This window comes from Heterodontus francisci, chromosome 31 (genome assembly GCF_036365525.1).
Source record: "Heterodontus francisci isolate sHetFra1 chromosome 31, sHetFra1.hap1, whole genome shotgun sequence".
Lineage (NCBI taxonomy): Eukaryota > Metazoa > Chordata > Chondrichthyes > Heterodontiformes > Heterodontidae > Heterodontus > Heterodontus francisci.
In genome coordinates this window covers 53,520,667-53,540,203 of record NC_090401.1, presented here as the reverse complement: position 1 = coordinate 53,540,203, position 19,537 = coordinate 53,520,667, and the positions used below count along the sequence as shown (strand labels likewise).

At 41.9% G+C, this 19,537-nt stretch overlaps 1 protein-coding gene across 2 annotated transcripts in view; it reads right to left on the bottom strand.

Annotated features, from left to right (window-relative positions):
• The window catches only part of themis2 (thymocyte selection associated family member 2), a 92,408-nt gene that overhangs the window by 9,859 nt on the left and 63,012 nt on the right, over window positions 1–19,537 (bottom strand). For both annotated transcript variants that reach the window (XR_010968916.1, XM_068011605.1), the window contains exons 5-6: window positions 11,883–12,042; window positions 8,258–8,383 (exon numbers count right to left, since the gene is read on the bottom strand). Coding sequence is in view for 1 of the 2 variants with exons in the window: in XM_068011605.1 (XP_067867706.1) it covers window positions 8,289–8,383; window positions 11,883–12,042 (255 nt within the window). In the remaining variant the exon portion in view is untranslated. The remainder of the gene's footprint in view (window positions 1–8,257; window positions 8,384–11,882; window positions 12,043–19,537) is intronic.

Below are 19,537 nucleotides of genomic sequence, written 5' to 3'. Positions count from 1 at the left end.
CTACCAGAAGGACGTGGAGGCTTTGGAGAGGGTACAGAAGAGGTTTACCAGGATGTTGCCTGGTCTGGAGGGCATTAGCTATGAGGAGAGGTTGGATAAACTCGGATTGTTTTCACTGGAACAACGGAGGTGGAGGGGCGACATGATAGAGGTTTACAAAGTTATAAGCGGCATGGACAGAGTGGATAGTCAGAAGCTTTTTCCCAGGGTGGAAGAGTTACTAGGGGACATAGGTTTAAGGTGAGAGGGGCAAAGGTTAGAGGGGATGTGCGAGGCAAGTTCTTTACACAGAGGGTGGTGAGTGCCTGGAACTTGTTGTCGGGGAAGGTGGTGGAAGCAGGTACCATAGAGACGTTTAAGAGGCATCTTGATAAATTCATGAATAAGATGGGAATAGAGGGATATGGACCCCGGAAGTGCAGAAGGTTTTAGTTTAGGCAGGCATCAAGATCGGCGCAGGCTTGGAGGGCCGAATGGCCTGTTCCTGTGCTGTACTGTTCTTTGTTCTTTGAGTGACCACCGCACAGTCCTTGTGGAGACGAAGTCCCGCCTTCACATTGAGGATACCGTCCATCGTGTTGTGTGGCACTACCACCGTGCTAAATGGGATAGATTTCGAACGGATCGAGCAATGCAAAACTGGGCATCCATGAGGCGCTGTGGGCCATCAGCAGCAGCAGAATTGTACTCAACCACAATCTGTAACCTCATGGCTCAGCATATCCCCCACTCTACCATTACCATCAAGCCAGGAGACCAACCCTGGTTCAATGAAGAGTGTAGGAGGGCATGCCAGAAACAGCACCAGGCATACCTCAAAATGAGGTGTCAACCTGGTGAAGCTATAACACAGGACTATCTGCGTGCCAAACTGCGTAAGCAGCATGCGATAGACAGGGCTAAGCGATCCCATAACCAATGGATCAGATCTAAGCTCTGCAGTCCTGCCACATCCAGCCGTGAATGGTGGTGGACAATTAAACAACTAACTGGAGGAGATGGCTCCACAAATATCCCCATCCTCAATGATGGGGGAAGCCCAGCACATCAGTGTGAAAGATATGGCTGAAGCATTTGCAACAATCTTCAGCCAAAAGTGCCGAGTTGATGAACCATCTCGGCCCCCGCCTGAAATCCCCAGCATCACAGATGCCAGACTTCAGCCAATTCGATTCACTCCGCGTGATATCAAGAAACGACTGAAGGCATTGGATACTGCAAAAGCTATGGGCCCTGACAATATTCCGGCAATGGTACTGAAGAACTGTGCTCCAGGAACTTGCCGCGCCCCTAGCCAAGCTGTTCCAGTACAGCTACAACACTGGCATCTACCCTGCAATGTGGAAAATTGCCCAGGTATGTCCTGTACACAAAAAGCAGAACAAGTCCAACCCGGCCAATTACCGCCCCGTCAGCCTACTATCAATCATCAGTAAAGTGATGATTGAGAGTACAGTGCCATGAAGCGGCACTTGCTTAGCAATAAGCTGCTCAGTGACGCTCAGTTTGGGTTCCACCAGGGCCACTCAGCTCCTGACCTCATTACAGCCTTGGTTCAAACATGGACAAAAGAGCTGAATTCAAGAGGTGAGGTGAGAGTGACTGCCCTTGACATCAAGGCAGCATTTGACCGAGTATGGCATCAAGGAGCCCTAGCAAAACTGAGGTCAATGGGAATCCGGGGGAAAACCCTCCGCTGGCTGGAGTCATACCTAGTGCAAAGGAAGATGGTTGTGGTTGTTGGAGGTCAATCATCTGTGCTCCAGGACGTCACTGCAGGAGTTCCTCAGGGTAGTGTCCTAGGCCCAACCATCTTCAGCTGCTTCATCAATGGCCTACCTTCAATCATAAGGTCAGAAGTGGGGATGTTCGCTGATGATTGCACAATGTTCAGCACCATTCGTGACTACTCAGATACTGAAGCAGTCCGTGTAGAAATGCAGCAAGACCTGGACAATATCCAGGCTTGGGCTGATAAGTGGCAAGTAACATTCGCGCCACACAAGTGCCGGGCAATGACCATCTCCAACAAGAGAGAACCTAACCATCTCCCCTTGACATTCAATGACATTACCATCGCTGAATCCCCCACTATCAACATCCAAGGGCTACCATTGACCAGAAACTGAACTGGAGTAGCCATATAAATACAATGGCTACAAGAGCAGGTCAGAGGCTAGGAATCCTGAGGCGAGTAACTCACCTCCTGACTCCCCAAAGCCTGTCCACCATCTACAAGGCACAAGTCAGGAGTGTGATGGAATACTCTCCACTTGCCCGGATGGGTGCAGCTCCAACAACACTCAAGAAACTCGACACCATCCAGGACAAAGCAGCCCGCTTGATTGGCACCCCATCTACAAACATTCACTCCCTCCACCACCGACGCACAGTGGCAGCAGTGTGTACCATCTACAAGATGCACTGCAGCAATGCACCAAGGCTCCTTAGACAGCACCTTCCAAACCCGCGACCTCTACCAACTAGAAGGACAAGGGCAGCAAATGCATGGGAACACCACCACCTGCATGTTCCCCTCCAAGTCACACACCATCCTGACTTGGAACTAAATCGCCGTTCCTTCACTGTTGCTGGCTCAAAAACCTGGAACTCCCTTCCTAACAGCACTGTGCGTATACCTACCCCAAATGAAATGCAGCGGTTCAAGAAAGCAGCTCACCACCACCATCTCAAGGGCAGTTAGGGATGGGCAATAAATGTTGGCCTAGCCAGCAACGCCTACATCCCTGAATGAATTTTTTTTAAAATTGACCTTAAATCGGTGTCCTTTGGTTCTGGAGCCTTTGGCCAATGGGCACATTTTCTCCCTAGCAACTCTATCCAGATCCCTCATGATTTTGAACACATCTATCAAATCTCCCCTCAATCTTCTCTTCTCCAAGGAAAACAGCCTCAGCTTATCCAACCTACCCACATAACTGAAGTTCCTAATCCCTGGAACCATTCTTGTGAATCTTCTCTGCACCCTCTCTAGTGCCTTAACATTCTTTTGAAAGTGGTGCCCAGAACTGGACACAATATTCCAGTTGAGGCCGATCCAGTGTTTTATACAGTTTTATCATATCTTCCTTGTTTTTGTACTCTATGCCTCTATTTATGAGGCCCAGGATCCCATATGCTTTATTAATCAATTTTTCAACCTGCCCAGCGATCTTTAATGATTTGTGTACATATACCCGCAGGTCCCTCTGCTCCTGCACCAGCTTTAGAATTATTTGTGTTGCCTCTCCTCGTTCTTCCTACCAAAATGAATCAATTCATATTTTTCTGCATTAAATTTCATCTGCCACTTGTCTGCCCATTCCACCAGCTTGTCTTATGTCCTCTTCAAGTTTACCATTATCCTGCTCATAGTTCACAATACTTACAAGTTTTGTGTCATCAGCAAATTTTGAAATTGAGCCCAAGTCTAGGTCATTAATATATATGAAGAAAAGCAGTGGTTGTAATGCTGCCCCCTGGGGAATCCCATTATATACCTTCCTGTCACTCAGCCAATTTCGTATCCATGCTGCTACTGTCCCTTTTATTCTGTGAGCTCTGACTTTGCTGACAAGCCCGTTATGTGCATTTTATCAAATGCCTTTTGGAAGTCCATGTGCACCACATCAACTGCATTACCCTCATCAACCCTCTCTGTTACCTCATCAAAAAACTCAAGCAAGTTAGTTAAACACAATTTGCCTTAATAAATCTGTGCTGGCTTTCCTTAATTAATGCACGTTTGTCCAAGTGACTATTAATTTGTACATTGTATCAAATCACCAGTGAAAACAGGGTAATTGTAAGGTGGCTAATTATGTGAAGAAGCTCTTTGATGTTTCTAGCTAAAACCTAGCTGGCTTTGTCTTTCTGGTTAGCTTATATTATTCAAATATAACATACATGAACACTTTACCACTGGGGAAAGCAACCTTCTCTTATTGTAGACAAACAACGAGTGTCAATTCACTGTAATGCGAGTTGGAATGATAATGAATAACAATCAGTTCCTGCTTTCTGAAAGGTTTATATTTCTCCAATTAGTGGTTTACTATTCCAGATTTTTCATGAGTGAGGCTTCCTTTTAATCTATTTTTTAAAAATTGCAATCCTGACAAATTTCCAGTTAGTTTGTCTTCATTTTCTATACTTAATGACTGAAGACAGACTGACACAGTATTTCTCATTAATTCATCGGGAACAAAACAAACATTTCATTTTTTTAAAAATAGAGAAATTAATGGATGATGACAATTCTTATTCAGATTTATATGAATCTAATAGAAATATATGGAATTTTGAAATATATTCAACATTTTCTCCAGCTACAAAGAATATGCCATTGCTTTTGATATAGTTTAATATATTTTACAATAAGACTCTGTATATGCATTATCAATATACTACTAGTCTTATCTGCTAACAAGACTCTGTAATTTAACAATAAGTTTGATCTTTTATCCTTAATCTATATTTCTCCAGACTAATTTATATAGTAGGATTAGCTTGAGTTATATTATACCTAACAGAGCAAAAGAATTACACGCTAAACTCTTAGAGCTATTAACCATATAATGATTTCTTGAACATTAGATTTAATTTGAGTCTCCCATTTTGTATTTGGTTTAATGAGATAGAAGACACTATTTGCATTCTTGTTAAATGTTCTACAGTTGATAAGTTAGGCTTGATCCCTAACCCTTCAGCTCCAAAAATTATTGCCCTGTAAATTGCTGGAAGTGTGTATTGATAACGGTGTGGTGAGAGCAACAGGGCATCTGGGCCCTTGGTGAACAATAGAACCAACAGTTTATGTCTTTAACCAATGAGATTTAAGGATGGAGAAGGAAACAGGGTGAATTGGAGTCAGATCAAATACAGAAATAGAAATAAGGAAAAGGAAAGATTGGATTAAAAGAGACAGAAAGAAGATTAAAAGTTTGAAAGTGTTTAAATTTTTAAGAAGAATTTACTACCTGTAGGAATGAGACTCAACAGTTTAAATTGTTCCCTTTCTGAGATCCAGAGGTTAATTTTTAATGCAATGCAATCATCATGTTGTTAAAAGGGTACTGACGCTGTCAAGTAGCTCTAACATTCTGAGGCATGTTTAATTCAAGTTTGATGCACAAATGTAGTGGATTCTTAAAAATAATGGGGTGGTCGTGGACAAGCTGCGGTTTTCGCGAGGCAAAGGCAGAGCAGTGCAAATCATCTAGCAACTTGTGGTGATTCGCAATTCACAGGTTGTCTCTTTCTTGCCACAAGTTGCTTGGTGATTTACACATTAATAACAACAAGTGCCATTAAACTCGCTGTTACTTTGTCAGCAAATTCTGGGCTATTGTTTATCTTGATGCACTTAAACGGAGGAGAAAGAATCACCATGAGCTGTTATTTGAGCTATTTCCAAACATGGCTGTGTCCCACTGATCAGCACTCAGTTAAGTAAAGTTAAAACATATCGCTTGTACCTTTACTTGAATATGATTTGTTAACTCCGCACAAGCCTTTACAATTCTCTGTTTTGTATGTATTTAACCTCACCATAACTTTTTTTTTTAGAACATTACAGCGCAGTACAGGCCCTTCGGCCCTCGATGTTGCGCCGATCATCTGACCTACACTATTCCATTTTCATCCATATGTCGATCCAATGACCACTTAAATGCCCTTAAAGTTGGCGAGTCTACTACTGTTGCAGGCAGGGCGTTCCACGCCCCTACTACTCTCTGCGTAAAGAAACTACCTCTGACATCTGTCCTATATCTTTCACCCCTCAACTTAAAGCTATGTCCCCTCGTGTTTGCCATCATCATCCGAGGAAAAAGACTCTCACTATCCACCCTATCTAACCCTCTGATTATCTTGTATGTCTCTATTAAGTCACCTCTCCTCCTCCTTCTCTCCAACAAAAACAACCCCAAGTCCCTCAGCCTTTCCTCGTAAGACCTTCCTTCCATACCAGGCAACATCCTAGTAAATCTCCTCTGCACCCTTTCCAAAGCTTCCACATCCTTCCTATAATGCGGTGACCAGAACTGCACGCAATACTCAAGGTGCGGCCTCACCAGAGTTTTGTACAGCTGCATCATGACCTCGTGGCTCCGAAACTCGATCCCCCTACTAATAAAAGCTAACACACCATATGCCTTCTTAACAGCCCTATTAACCTGGGTAGCAACTTTCAGGGATTTATGTACCTGGACACCAAGATCTCTCTGCTCATCTACACTACCAAGAATCTTCCCATTAGCCCAGTACTCTGCATTGCTGTTACTCCTTCCAAAGTGAATCACCTCACACTTTTCCGCATTAAACTCCATTTGCCATCTCTCAGCCCAGCTCTGCAGCCTATCTATGTCCCTCTGTACCCTACAACATCCTTCGACACTATCCACAACTCCACCGACCTTCGTGTCATCCGCAAATTTACTAACCCACCCTTCTACACCCTCATCCTGGTCATTTATAAAAATGACAAACAGCAGTGGCCCCAAAACAGAACCTTGCGGTACACCACTAGTAACTAAACTCCAGGATGAACATTTGCCATCAACCACCACCCTCTGTCTTCTTTCAGCTAGCCAATTTCTGATCCAAAGCTCTAAATCACCTTCAACCCCATACTTCCGTATTTTCTGCAATAGCCTACCGTGGGGAACCTTATCAAACGCCTTACTGAAATCCATATACACCACATCCACTGCTTTACCCTCATCCACCTGTTTGGTCACCTTCTCGAAAAACTCAATAAGGTTTGTGAGGCACGACCTACCTTTCACAAAACCGTGCTGACTATCGCAAATGAACTTATTCTTTTCAAGATGATTATAAATCCTATCTCTTATAACCCTTTCCAACATTTTACCCACAACCGAAGTAAGGCTCACAGGCTCACTTTGAAATACAAAACCTTGTTGCAAACGTATTCCTCTGTTATTAAGTTTTTAATGCCTTCCTCCCAAATTTCACCTGCAACCAGCAACACATTTTAGATGTTGGATTGGTTTGTGTGTAGTTGCATTATTTTTATTGCATCGTTGACTGAATGATGACATGGATTGCAGTATTACAATGTTCAGATTGCTAGTAAGTTGGGTATATTTTCCTCTAGTCCCTAATATGCACAAAAAATCGGAGCATGATATTGCTTGTAAACTGGTTATGCATTTATCATTCAACAGCGATCCAGATTACAGGCATTGTACATCTAAGCTAAAAATGGAAAATTCTTGAAACACTCATCAGGTTAGGCAGCATCTGTGGCAAGAGAAAGAGATTTAGTGTTTCCGGTTGATGGCCTTTTACCATTACATACAATTATACATCTTAGGGTCTTTTTTTAAAATTCATTCTTGGGACGTGGGCATCACTGGCAAGATCAGCATTTATTGCCCATTCCTAATTGCCCAAGAGAAGGTGGTGCTGAGCTGTCTTCTTGAACCGCTACAGCTCATCTGCCGTGGGTACACCCACAGTGCTGTTAGGGAGGGAGTTCTAGGATTTTGACCCAGCAACAGTAAAGGGACAGCGATATAGGTCCAAGTCAGGATGGTTTGTGACATGGAGGGGAACTTGCAGATGATGGTGTTCCCATGTGGCTACTGTCCTTGTCCTTCTAGGCAGTCACAGTTGCAGGTTTGGAAGATGCTGTTGAAGGATCCTTAGCGAGTTGCTGCAGTGCAACTTGTAGATGGTACACACTGCTGCCACTGTGCACTGGTGGTGAAGGGAGTGAATGTTGAAGGTGGTGGATGAGGTGCCTATCAAGCGAACTGCTTTGTCCTGGATGGTGTCGAGCTTCTTGAGTCTTCTTGCAGCTGCACTCATCCAGGCAAGTGGAGAATATTCCATCACACTCCTGACTTGTGCCTGGTAGATGGTGGACAGGCTTTGGGGAGTCAAGAGGTGGATTACTCTCTCAGAATTCCCAGCTTCTGACCTGCTCTTGTAGCCACAGTATTTATATGCTGGGCTAGTTCAATTTCTGGATGTTGATGGTGGGGGATTCCATGATGGTAATGCTGTTGAATATCAAGGGGGAGATGGTTAGATTCTCTCTTGTTGGAGACAGTCTTTGCCTGGAACTTTTGTGGCACAAATGTTACACTTTTGTCTTTCTCCTTACCAGTTCCAATGAAATATTAGTTTGTCTCTTTTCAAAAACCAGTAGAGCTGCTGTACAAATCCAGCATTTTCTTGCTTTGTTGTACATTCAGATTCATTTTCATGCTATAACAAATTGACTTACCCACCAGGCTGTTCAGTTTGTCTTGTGAAAACTATAGTGCCCATCGTTTCATTTTCTGCAAAGCCGTCAGGGCAAATCCTTCTTCTATCTGTTCATAGTCATGATCACTGTCATCACTTGGCTCCTCTGTCATTTCAGTGAAGGGAAAAGGATAAGAAAATATTAAAGTTTAAAACTATCAGACCTGTCATAGGTGATTGAGCAAATTGCATTGTAAAGGATGTTAAATTTTCCTCACAATTGTCAGCGTTAAGTGATATTGCCTCAGCTACCATACCCAAAAGATCAAACTGTGTGTTGATCACTCTCTGTGTGAAGAACTTTCTAACATTGGTCCTAGATTTAGGAACATAGAAGCAGGAGTAGGCCATTCAGCCCATCAAGCCTGCTCGGCCATTCAATATGATCATGGCTGATCATCCACTTCAATGCCTTTTCCCCACACTATCCCCATATCCCTTTATGTCATTCGTATTTAGAAATCTGTCAATTTCTGCTTTTAAACATACTCAATGACTGAGCTTCCACAGCCCTCTGGGGTAGAGAATTTCAAAGAGTCACAACCCTCTGAGTAAGGAAATTTCTCCTCATCTCAGTCATAAGTGGCTTCCTCCTTATTTTGAAATTGTGTCCCCTGGTTCTAGACTCCCCAACTGGGAAACATGTTACCTACATCTACCCTGTTTATCCCTTTAAATATTTTGTAGGTTTCAATGAGATTACCTCTCATTCTTGGAAACTCTAGATAATACAGGCCCAATCTCCCTTCATAGGACAGTCCCGCCATCCTGGAAACAAGTCGGTGAACCTTCGTTGAACTCCCTCTATGGCAATAATATCCTTTCTAAAATCAGGGGACCAAAACTGCACACAGCACTCCAGATGCAGTCTAACCAAGGTTCTATACAATTGAAGCAAGACTTTGCTACTCCTGTACTCAAATCTTTTTGCAATAAAGGCTAACCATTAGCCTTCCTAATTGCTTGCTGCACCTGCATGTTAGCTTTCAGTGACTTATTGACAAGGATACCCAGGTCCCTTTGGACATCTACACTTTATAATCTTTTACCATTTAAGAAATACTCTGCACATCTATTCCTCCTACCAAAGTGTATAAACTCACATTTTTCCACATTATATACCATCTGCCATATTCTTGCCCACTCACTAAGTCTGTCCAAATCCCCTTGAAGCCGCTTTGCATCTTCCTCACAACACACATTCCCACCTAGTTTTGTGTCATCTGTTGAACTTGGAAATATTACATTTGGTCCCCACATCCAAATTCGTATTGTGAACAGCTGGGGCCCAAGCACTGATCCCTGCGGTATCCCACTAGTCAGAGCCTGCCAACGTGAGAATGACCCATTTATTCCTACTCTCTGTTTTCTGTTAACCAATCCTTAATCCATGTTAGTATATTACCTCCTATCCCATGTGCTTTAATTTTGCTAACTAATCTCCTGTGTGGGACTTCATCAAAAACCTTCTGAAAATCCAAGTATACTACGTCCACCAATTCCCCTTTATCAATTCTGTTAATAACATCCTCAAAAAACTCCTTTCACCCACTTGAACCTGTCTTACCATTGTAGTTTAGTTTGAATTGTCTTCCACATCTATCTTTTCATACTGTTTGCTACCTTACACACTTCTGTAAGCAGAGTTATCAGTCACCTCTTTTCAACATTGAAAAGCTCGAATTTCTCCAGTCTTTTTTCATTACTCAGTCCTCCAGCTCCAGGAATCAGTCTTGTTGCTGTTCTCTGGACTGCCTCCAGTGCTCGGATGTCTTCACGAGCAGAACTGGACATGATACCCAAGATATCGTTTAACCAGAGCACGGAGAATGATTTCCTTTGACTTGTACCTTGCTGTTTAACTGTATAGTTCAACATTCTTTTTGGCTTGTTGATGGTTCCTTTGCGATGGTTGGTGCTGGTGTGTCTTTTGAAACCTCTGGATCTCTTAACTTCATTCTTAGCTATTTAAACACTGTCCGTGGAGAATGTATCTCCTCTTTTTTTTCTTCCAATGGGCTTACTTGGCTTTATTAAATTTAATCTGCTATATTTTGTAGTTTCTGAGTTGCCTGCTCAGTGTTAACTGTCCTTCCTGCTATAGTGTTTGTGACACAAGGGCTAAAAGGGTTACATTATGAGGAAAGGTTATATAGACCAGGCTGATCTTCCCTTGAATATAGAAGATTAAGGAGTAATTAAGGCCATTCAAAATTATCAGGAAGCACTTCTTCACACAAAGGGAAGTGGAAATCTGGAACTCTCCCCCAAAAATCTGTTGAGACTACATTAATTGTAAATTTCAAAACAGATTTTTGTTAGGTAAGGGCATTAATGGTTATGGAATCAAGGCAGGTAGATTAATTCCAGTAGGTTAATTGTTAATTTATTTATACTGGGTTTACTGTGAAAACCTCTACTGTATAAAGAATAGGATGCAACTCTAATCTTACCTCTGACAGTTGGGGATATGATAGTTTAGTGGTTAAGTTATGGGCCTAGTAATCCAGAGGTTCTAGACTAATGATATAAGAAATTTGAGTTCAAATCCCACTGCAACAGTTAGGGAATTTAATTTCAGTCAATTAAATATATGTGTTATTAAAAGAAGCTATTGGGTTGTCGTATAACCCAACTGGTTCACTGATGTCCTCTGGGAAGGAAATCTGCCATCCTTACCTGGTCTGACCTACAGACCCACAGTAATGTGGTTGACTCTTAACTGTCCTCTGAAATGGTCTAGCAAGCTACCGAATTGTATAGGAATGGGCAATAAATGCTGGCCTTGCTAGTGATGCCCCCATCCTGTGAATGAACAAAGCTGAAAATGATGCCCTCCATATAGGCTGGTATAATATTTAAAATGGGTATTTTGGAACCTTTGGAAACCCCTCTGAATTTCAGTGCCTCCAGTTTGTGGTGCATTTGACACCGTAAAGCAGAATGGATTTTGCAATGTAATAAAGTAGGCTCCAAAAAACCTTTGCACAATGAACCTGTCCTAAATCAGACTTTATTAATCCACAGTTGAATGAGTGCAGTATATAAAAAAAACACCCTCTGTGGACCACTAACCCATAATTGATCAACAGTGATTGGAGCATATTTAATAAACAAGATACTGCATGGAGTGTTTGTTATCTGTGAAATACATGCCACAATAATGTATACATTTTTCATAAATTCATACAAAATCAAATAAATACGGTAAGTAAAATTTTTCTAACATTTAGATATGGTTAATTTTTTTTTTTGTCATTTGTTGACAAGTCTCAAAATGTTTTGAGTCTAGAACTTCTCAGCCAGAAGCAGATGACCTGATGAACAATGACAGCCACAGACAATAATCAATTAATTAGCGTCACCACAAGCTAACACAACAGGCCATTTTTGTTGATGTTTTTCAATAGCTAATTTATCAACTAGAGTGCGGAATTTGTCAACCAGCTTCTCCATGCAGCCAGGACATGACAGCTTTGTGTGTGAATCAGGTTGACACTAATTTGCTTTGCTCAGCTGGCAAAAACAGATCTCTTCCTATAAGCACCTGAAAAGAATAATTTAGAGCTTATTAAAAAGTGTCCTTTTCTAGTCTCTCAACTTACCTTCAGGAACTTCTGGAGCTGCATTTGGTTGCCCCTTTTGCACTTTTGTGTATTCATTTGAAGCAGCTGGTACAGGCTGCATGGAAAAGGGTATCCTCAAGCTTGGTGGCATTGCTTCATTCTCCATGAGGATTTTAGGTTTTTGGGACACAGGAATTCCCTGAGTAAGAGAACGAAGAAACAGGTTAGCTTTACACAGCCATTTTCATGCTCTTTTGATCTCTTTTTTGAACACATATTTTCTCCTCATTTCATCTCCTCACCTGAAGTCACTGATTCTTGCTGGGGTTGTAGTCCCACAAGCCCCTGCAGCTCTTAAGCACCTCAACCATACTATATGAGCATAGGCAATGAGTATCAATTTACCCAATGGATCATGGCTAACCTGACTGCCACATACAGGTATTTTCCAGCAGGCGTCACTAGAGAGTGATCAGGGCAAAGGGTGCCTGGTTCATTTTCACCCTCACGGCCCAAGGCCCCAATTGCAGCCACAGCTCAGATCAGCTCCCTCAGCACAGACTGGGATCAAATTTAGGACTTTCTGCTCTGTCGGACTTAATAATGCAGCGGATGCACCCATTATCAGTGGGAACTTTGAATAAGGTGACAACTGTGGCACAATCTGAAGTAACCTTCTGCATTTTCTTTATCTTTGTAGACCAATACTTGAAGACCATAACTGCTTTATTGAGTTACCTTTTGGTACTTTTACTTGGTCCTTTTATTTAACACTTCAATTTCCATTTTGTTCTCTGTGCTTTTGAATTTATGCTACAGGGTGGGATATCCCAGACTGCCTTTCCCTTGGACATGTATGCCCCCTTTCTGGAATTCTCTCCCTAAAAACCTTACACTTTTTCACCTCCCTTGCCTGCTTTAAGACGCTCTTTAAAATCCGACTCTTTGGCCAAACTTTTTGCTGCTTCTCCTATGGCATAGTGTTCATTTTTCTCATGCCTCTGAAGCACCTAGGGACATTATTCCACATTAAAAAGGACTATATAAATGCAAGATGTTGCTGCAACATTCTTTTTGCTAGACAGGTTCACTGTCATCTAATGTGCCAGCATTCTTATTGCTTGGTCTACTAGCAAACCTAGATCTTTGAATGAAGGCCATCTATTCTAAATTAAAGCTTATACGGTCCTACAGAATGGCCACCTCACAGCAGATAGGTCAGCAAAAGGGTCCTTAAATATTTGATGAAACGCAGTATTTAAAATAAGGATTACGTTGTTGTAATGCAGAGCTCTACCAGCCACTAGCACCAGCTCAGCAGAAATCAGACTGCATCACTTCATTAATTATTTACAAATGTCTCTCAGTCGCTTTGACAAATTTCACTCATGAGGGTTAAACCAGGCTAGAGTCTCTCGACTGTGAATTGAAGGGGGGAGAAAAAAAACAACTTTTCCTACTTGTTAGCGAAACATAATTCTTCAGTACAATGCACCTATATTTTCCATGTAAAAACAGAAGGTGCTGGAAGTACTCAGCAGGTCTGGCAGCATCTGTGGAGAGAGAAGCAGAGTTAACGTTTCAGGTCAGTGACCGTTCATCAGAACCTATCAGTTGAAAGGTTACTGACCTGAAATGTTAACTCTGCTTCTCTCTCCCCACAGATGCTGCCAGACCTGCTGAGTATTTCCAGCACTTTCTGTTTTTATTAGATTTCCAGCATCTGCAATATTTTGCTTTTATTATATTTTCCATGTAACTACACAGGAATTGCTGGATGTAAAAAGACAAATCTCTTTCTAGTTCTCCTACCTGGTAGTGGCATTTATTTAGTTTATTTATTTAGAGATACAGCACTGAAACAGGCCCTTCAGCCCACCGAGTCTGTGCCAACTAACAATCACCCATTTATATTAATACTACATTAATCCCATATTCCCTACCACATCCCCACCTTCCCTCAATTCTCCTACCACCTACCTACACTAGAGGCAATTTACAATGGCCAATTTACCTATCAACCTGCAAGTCTTTGGCTGTGGGAGGAAACCGGAACACCCGGCGGAAACCCACGCAGTTACAGGGAGAACTTGCAAACTCCGCACAGGCAGTACCCAGAACTGAACCCGGGTCGCTGGAGCTGTGAGGCTGTGGTGCTAACCACTGCGTCACTCCTAATGATACAATAATAATTAACTTGTTGACGAATCATAGCAATCAATCCCTATCAACAGATGTAGAAATGACAATGCTGGAAAGTTCTAGGAACCTTAGGTCCAAAGTCACCTTTTTCCTCCTAAACTTGCTACACGCAACATGTCTCAAATTACTCATATACTGTATTCTAAAATATATCCATATCTGGACATGAATTATGATTTTATCTTGCCTTATGGTGGGACCTTTTCAGATTCTGACTCATGTAATTGCTATCTTTCATAATAATTATCTTAATTATAATTTACATGCTCTGTTGCTTTCTGATAGTTCAAAGGATATGCACACCATATAGCATTGATTCATTCAGACCAGGAGATCTGCTGTATAGTTTTTTTTTTAGAGATACAGCACTGAAACAGGCCCTTCAGCCCACCGAGTCTGTGCCGACCATCAACCACCCACTTACACTAACCCTACACTAATTCCATATTCTTACCACATCCCCACCTGTCCCTGTACTTCCCTACCACCTACCTATACTAGAGGCAATTTATAATGGCCAATTAACCTATCAACCTGCAAGTCTTTGGCATGTGGGAGGAAACCGGAGCACCCGGAGGAAACCCACGCAGACACAGGGAGAACTTGCAAACTCCACACAGGCAGTACCCAGAATTGAACCCGGGTCGCTAGAGCTGTGAGGCTGCGGTGCTAACCACTGCGCTGCCCTTGGACAGCATGCTAGTTATTTCTTTGCCCGTCAGGTCCGTCTGTGCAGCAGCATGTAGATCATATGTTTAATTTAGCCCTTGTCCTGTGCATAATATCTGGTCTTATGCTCAGTACACAAGGTAATAAACGGCAGTCAATGAAATCAAAGCTCTGACCAATGTCATTTATAATCGATGAGCTAGTAAGGTTCACATGCATGAAGTGCTCTCTCTACATATTAGAAATGCCTTCCTGATAGTCAATGGAGAAGGTGGTAGCAGCACCTTCAAAAGGAAATTGGATATATACTAAACTTGCAGGTATCTGAGGAAAGGGAATGGGACTAATTGGATAGCTCTTTCAAAGAGCCAGCACAGGCACGATGGGCCAAATAGCCTCCTTCTGTGTTGTATTAAGCTATGATTCTATCAGAAAAATTAAAACACTTAGCAATATAACATATTTATTTCAAATATTGTAGTTTGTTTCTTTCTTGTAAGCTATTCTGTTGCCATCTGTTCATGGAGTAACACTATACTTATCTAAGTTAATTGTTTTTTAAGAATAAGGTATTAAATGTCATACCAGTATGTGGTGTTCTCTACACACTGGGGGGAATTTGAATCCCCCAGGATGGGTGTAGGGGGGGTTAAAAGTTCAAAAATTGGAAACCTGACCCCAATCTACCTCCCATGCGCCCACTTCTGGTTTTGATGGAGGCAGGGGCAGTCTTTTAAATATGCTAATGAGGGTTCATGCCTCAGATTTTTACAAAGTTTCAGCTTTAATGGCTGTAGGCTGGAATTGGGAAACTCAGCAGCTGAAAGGAGGCAAGAAAGACCAGATCCAGCAAGTAACTGGCTTTCCAGCACTGGCCAGGAGGAGCAGGAGTGCTTTCCCCCAAGCTTAACTTGTTTCCATCCCTGTGATCCACTGACTGCACCCCTGCCTGTGGGTCACCTCCATGTTCTCTTCCTCCTCCCCCTCCCCCCCCCCCCAACCTCCAATATTACACCCCACACCCACCCACTCTACCCCCTCACCACCACCTCCCCCCCCCCCCTGCAGTCTCTGTTCCCCGACTGTGGTCTCCCAACACATGCTTCCCATCTCCTCTCAATCTGGTCAGCTGCCGGATTGAAATGGAGAAAGAAATGTAAATGAGGTCACCATTAAATTCAGCAGGAGCTCCACATATCTGGGTAATATTCCTGTACAATGTCCTGTAGCAACAACTTTTGTTCACACATTTATGTCAATATTTAACATTGAAACTACCTATGTAAACATCTACGACACAAATCCCGTTCGTAAACAGTCGCCTGTAACATTGAGTTTCTGAACACTTTCTCCCAACACTGTCACCATCTCCCACACAAGAAAGAGTTATATTCATCAACTAACAGAAGGAAATGCCACAGGCAATTTATTAGTATTTCAATATATATGGAGGAGGTGAAGCAGTAGCTATCTGTACAATACATATGGCAATTAATTCTTACATCCCCAACCTCAATACAAATAGATATACAAATATCTTAGCCCTGAAATATACTGTATGAATCATTAGCATTCTGTCATGACCAGGTGAGAAAGGGGTCTAGGCTTCCCTCTCAGCCTTCACCTGATCTTACTGTAACAGGGTTTAATTTTAAACACTTTTTTTAGCTCCCACGTAGTGAATCTTTATTCGTTAACTTCCAATTATAAGGCAAAGAAACTAGCCAAACAGGTTTTCTTAGGTTTAATGAAAAAAAAGGTTGAATTTTATAAAACTTAAACTCTAATTCGGTTAACGCCTATGCAACGCACCCACGCTAGAATGCATACGCAATACACACATGCGGATAGAGACAGTAAAGAGCAGAAGAAATAAAGTGGAAAAGTTTCAGGTAATATCTGAAGATGGTCTTGGTTACTGTTCTTCGAGCTCGCTGTAAAGTCTTTGATTGTAGGTAGGTCTTGCTTTTTGTTGGGGCCTAGTATTCTTCTTAAACCTTGTTCGATGTAGGAGACTTTTCTCTCAAAGTTCATGTGTCCTCAGTGGGTCCAGAGGCTTGTGAGAAAGAGATGGGAGCAGACAGGAGAGGTCTTCTCACTCCAGGAGCAGACAGTCTTTCTGAGTTCAAAAACTCAATGGCTAGTTCAAAAAATCCTGGACCAGTCAGTTAGCCATGTGACCAGCTGGTTTAACCAGTTCTGGCTTTTGTGGATTGTATCACCTTAGCAGTCTCTGGAATGCTTTACTTTACACTTTCAATGTCTGACGATCAAAGTCCATTGTGGGTTGAATGTGTCAGGGAATGGTCGTTTGTCTCCACAAGCACTGTCTGTTAGTATGCAAATGTTTTTCAGCTAAGTGTCTGGCAGCCCTTGTAACAGGCCTTCTCTTCTTCCCAGCAACAGTTTAAAATCAATGGTCCTATGACAAAATTAATATGCCTCATTCTAGGCAGGTGGGGGCCTGCATGACAATACAAATATTTAATGTTTGTATGTGAAACTCCTTTGTCTGCTACTTTGACCTAAAAATTAGTTTTACACAAGTAAATTACGCACTTGTGCTGTGTAATTTCAAGGTGTCTGACATCACCATTGATGGATTAAAACAAGTATTGATGGGTGTGCTCTGATTTGTGATGGAATTACCATGTCAATAGGTTATATCATTCAGAAGGATACATCATTCAGAGCTGAAATTCTTTCATCTTTGCCATATGCTTCAAAAGCATATACTCAATAATATTCTCTGTAAAGCGGCTGCACAGTCTGTTGTTAATGCTGGTATCCGCTTAATGTTTGGCTCTGACATTGCATAGCCATAACAAAACTGACATGATGCATTTGACCTGTAGATGTTGTGTACTTGGATTTCCAAAAGGCATTCGATAAGATGCCACAAAGGTTACTACACAAAATAAGAGCTCATGGTGTAGAGGGTAACATTTTAGCATGGATAGAGGATTAGTTAGCTAACAGGAAGCAAAGAGTAGGGATAAATGTGTAATTTTCTGGTAGTCAAGCCATTACTAGTGGACTGCCACAGGGATCAGTGCTGGGGACTCAACTATTTACAATCTATATCAATGACTTGGATGAAGGGACCGAATGTATGGTTGCTAAATTTGCTGATGACACAAAGATAGGTAGGAAAGTAAGCTGTCAAGAAGACATGAAGAGTTAACAAATTGATTTAGATAGGTTAACTGAGTGGGCAAAAATTTGGCAGATGGAGTATAATGTGGGAAAATGTGAACTTGTTCACTTTGGCAAGAAGAGTAGAAAAGCAGTATATTATTTGAATGGAGAGTTCAAAATTCTACAGTGTCCTGATACATGAATCACAAAAAGTTGGTATGCAGAATCAGCAAGTGATTCGGAAGGCAAATGGAATGTTCCTTTTTCTTGCAAGCGGAATCGAGTATAAAAGTAGGGAAGTGTAGCTACAGTTGTACAGGGCCTTAGTTATACCACATCTGTACAGTTTTGGACTCCTTACTTAAGAAAGGATATAATTGCAATAGAAGCAGTTCAGAGAAGATTCATTCGACTGATTTCTGGGATGAAGGGGTTATCTTATGAGAAAAGGTTCAGCAGGTTAGGCCTGTATCCATTGGAGTTTAGAACAATGAGAGGTGATCTTATTGAAACATACAAGATCCTGAGGGGACTTGACTGGGTGGATGCTGAGAGGATGTGGGGAGTCTAGAACTAGGGGACACAGTTTAAAAATTAGGGGTCTCCCATTTAAGACTGAGATGAGGAGAAATATTTTCTCTGAGGATTGTTAGTCTGTGTAATGCTGTTCCCCAGAGAGCAGTGGAGGCTGGATCATTAAATATATTTAAAGGCTGAGTTAGATAGATTTTTGATCAACAAGGGCGTCGAGGGTTATGGGGGGGCAGACAGGAAAGTGGAGTTGAGGCCACAATCAGATCAGCCATGATCTTATCAAATGGCAGAGCAGGCCTGAGGGGCCGAATGGTCTACTCCTGCTCCTATTTCTTGTGTTCTTCTGTTGAATCTAAGTAGTACATTGTGCTTAAATAAAAATTCAAGGATTCAGTCAGGATACACATCATATAAGCCTTTCACTGGAAGTCCATGTTGTAATAAAATTAAATCAAATTTGTTTTGAATGTCATCTGAAGGTGAAACGCAAGACTTTGTAGCATCAAGTGAATCTGATAGCACCATACAAGTATTATGATTTTATCTTGCCTTATGATGGATGGAACCTTTTCAGATACTGACTAATGTAATTGCAATCTTTCATAATAATTATCTTAATTGGTTATAATTTACATTCTCTGTTGCTTTCTGATGGTTCAAAGGATAAGTGCACCATATGGCATTGACTCACTCAGAGCAGGAGATCTGCAGGAAGAAAGCCTGCTGTGTAAACTCCTTGGACAGGATGCTAGGTATTTCTTTGCCCGTCCGGCCCATCTGTACAGAAGCACGTAGATCATGCGTTTGATTCAGCCCTTGTCCTGTGCATAGTATCTGGACTTATGCTCAGTACACAAGGCAAGATCTGATGAATGCCATTTATAATTGATGAGTCGGTAGCGTTCACATGCACAGTGCTCTCTATACATATTACAGATGCCTTCCAGATATTAAATGGAGAAGGTGGTAGCAGCACCTTCAAAAGAAAATTGGATATATACTTGTGAAGGAAAAATTTGCAGGGTTCCGGGGAAAGAGCAAGGGAATGGGACTAATTGAATAGCTCTTTCAAAGAGCTGGCACAGGCACGATGGGCCAAATAGCCTCCTTCTGTGCTGTATTATTCTATGACTCACTCTTCAGCAACATTA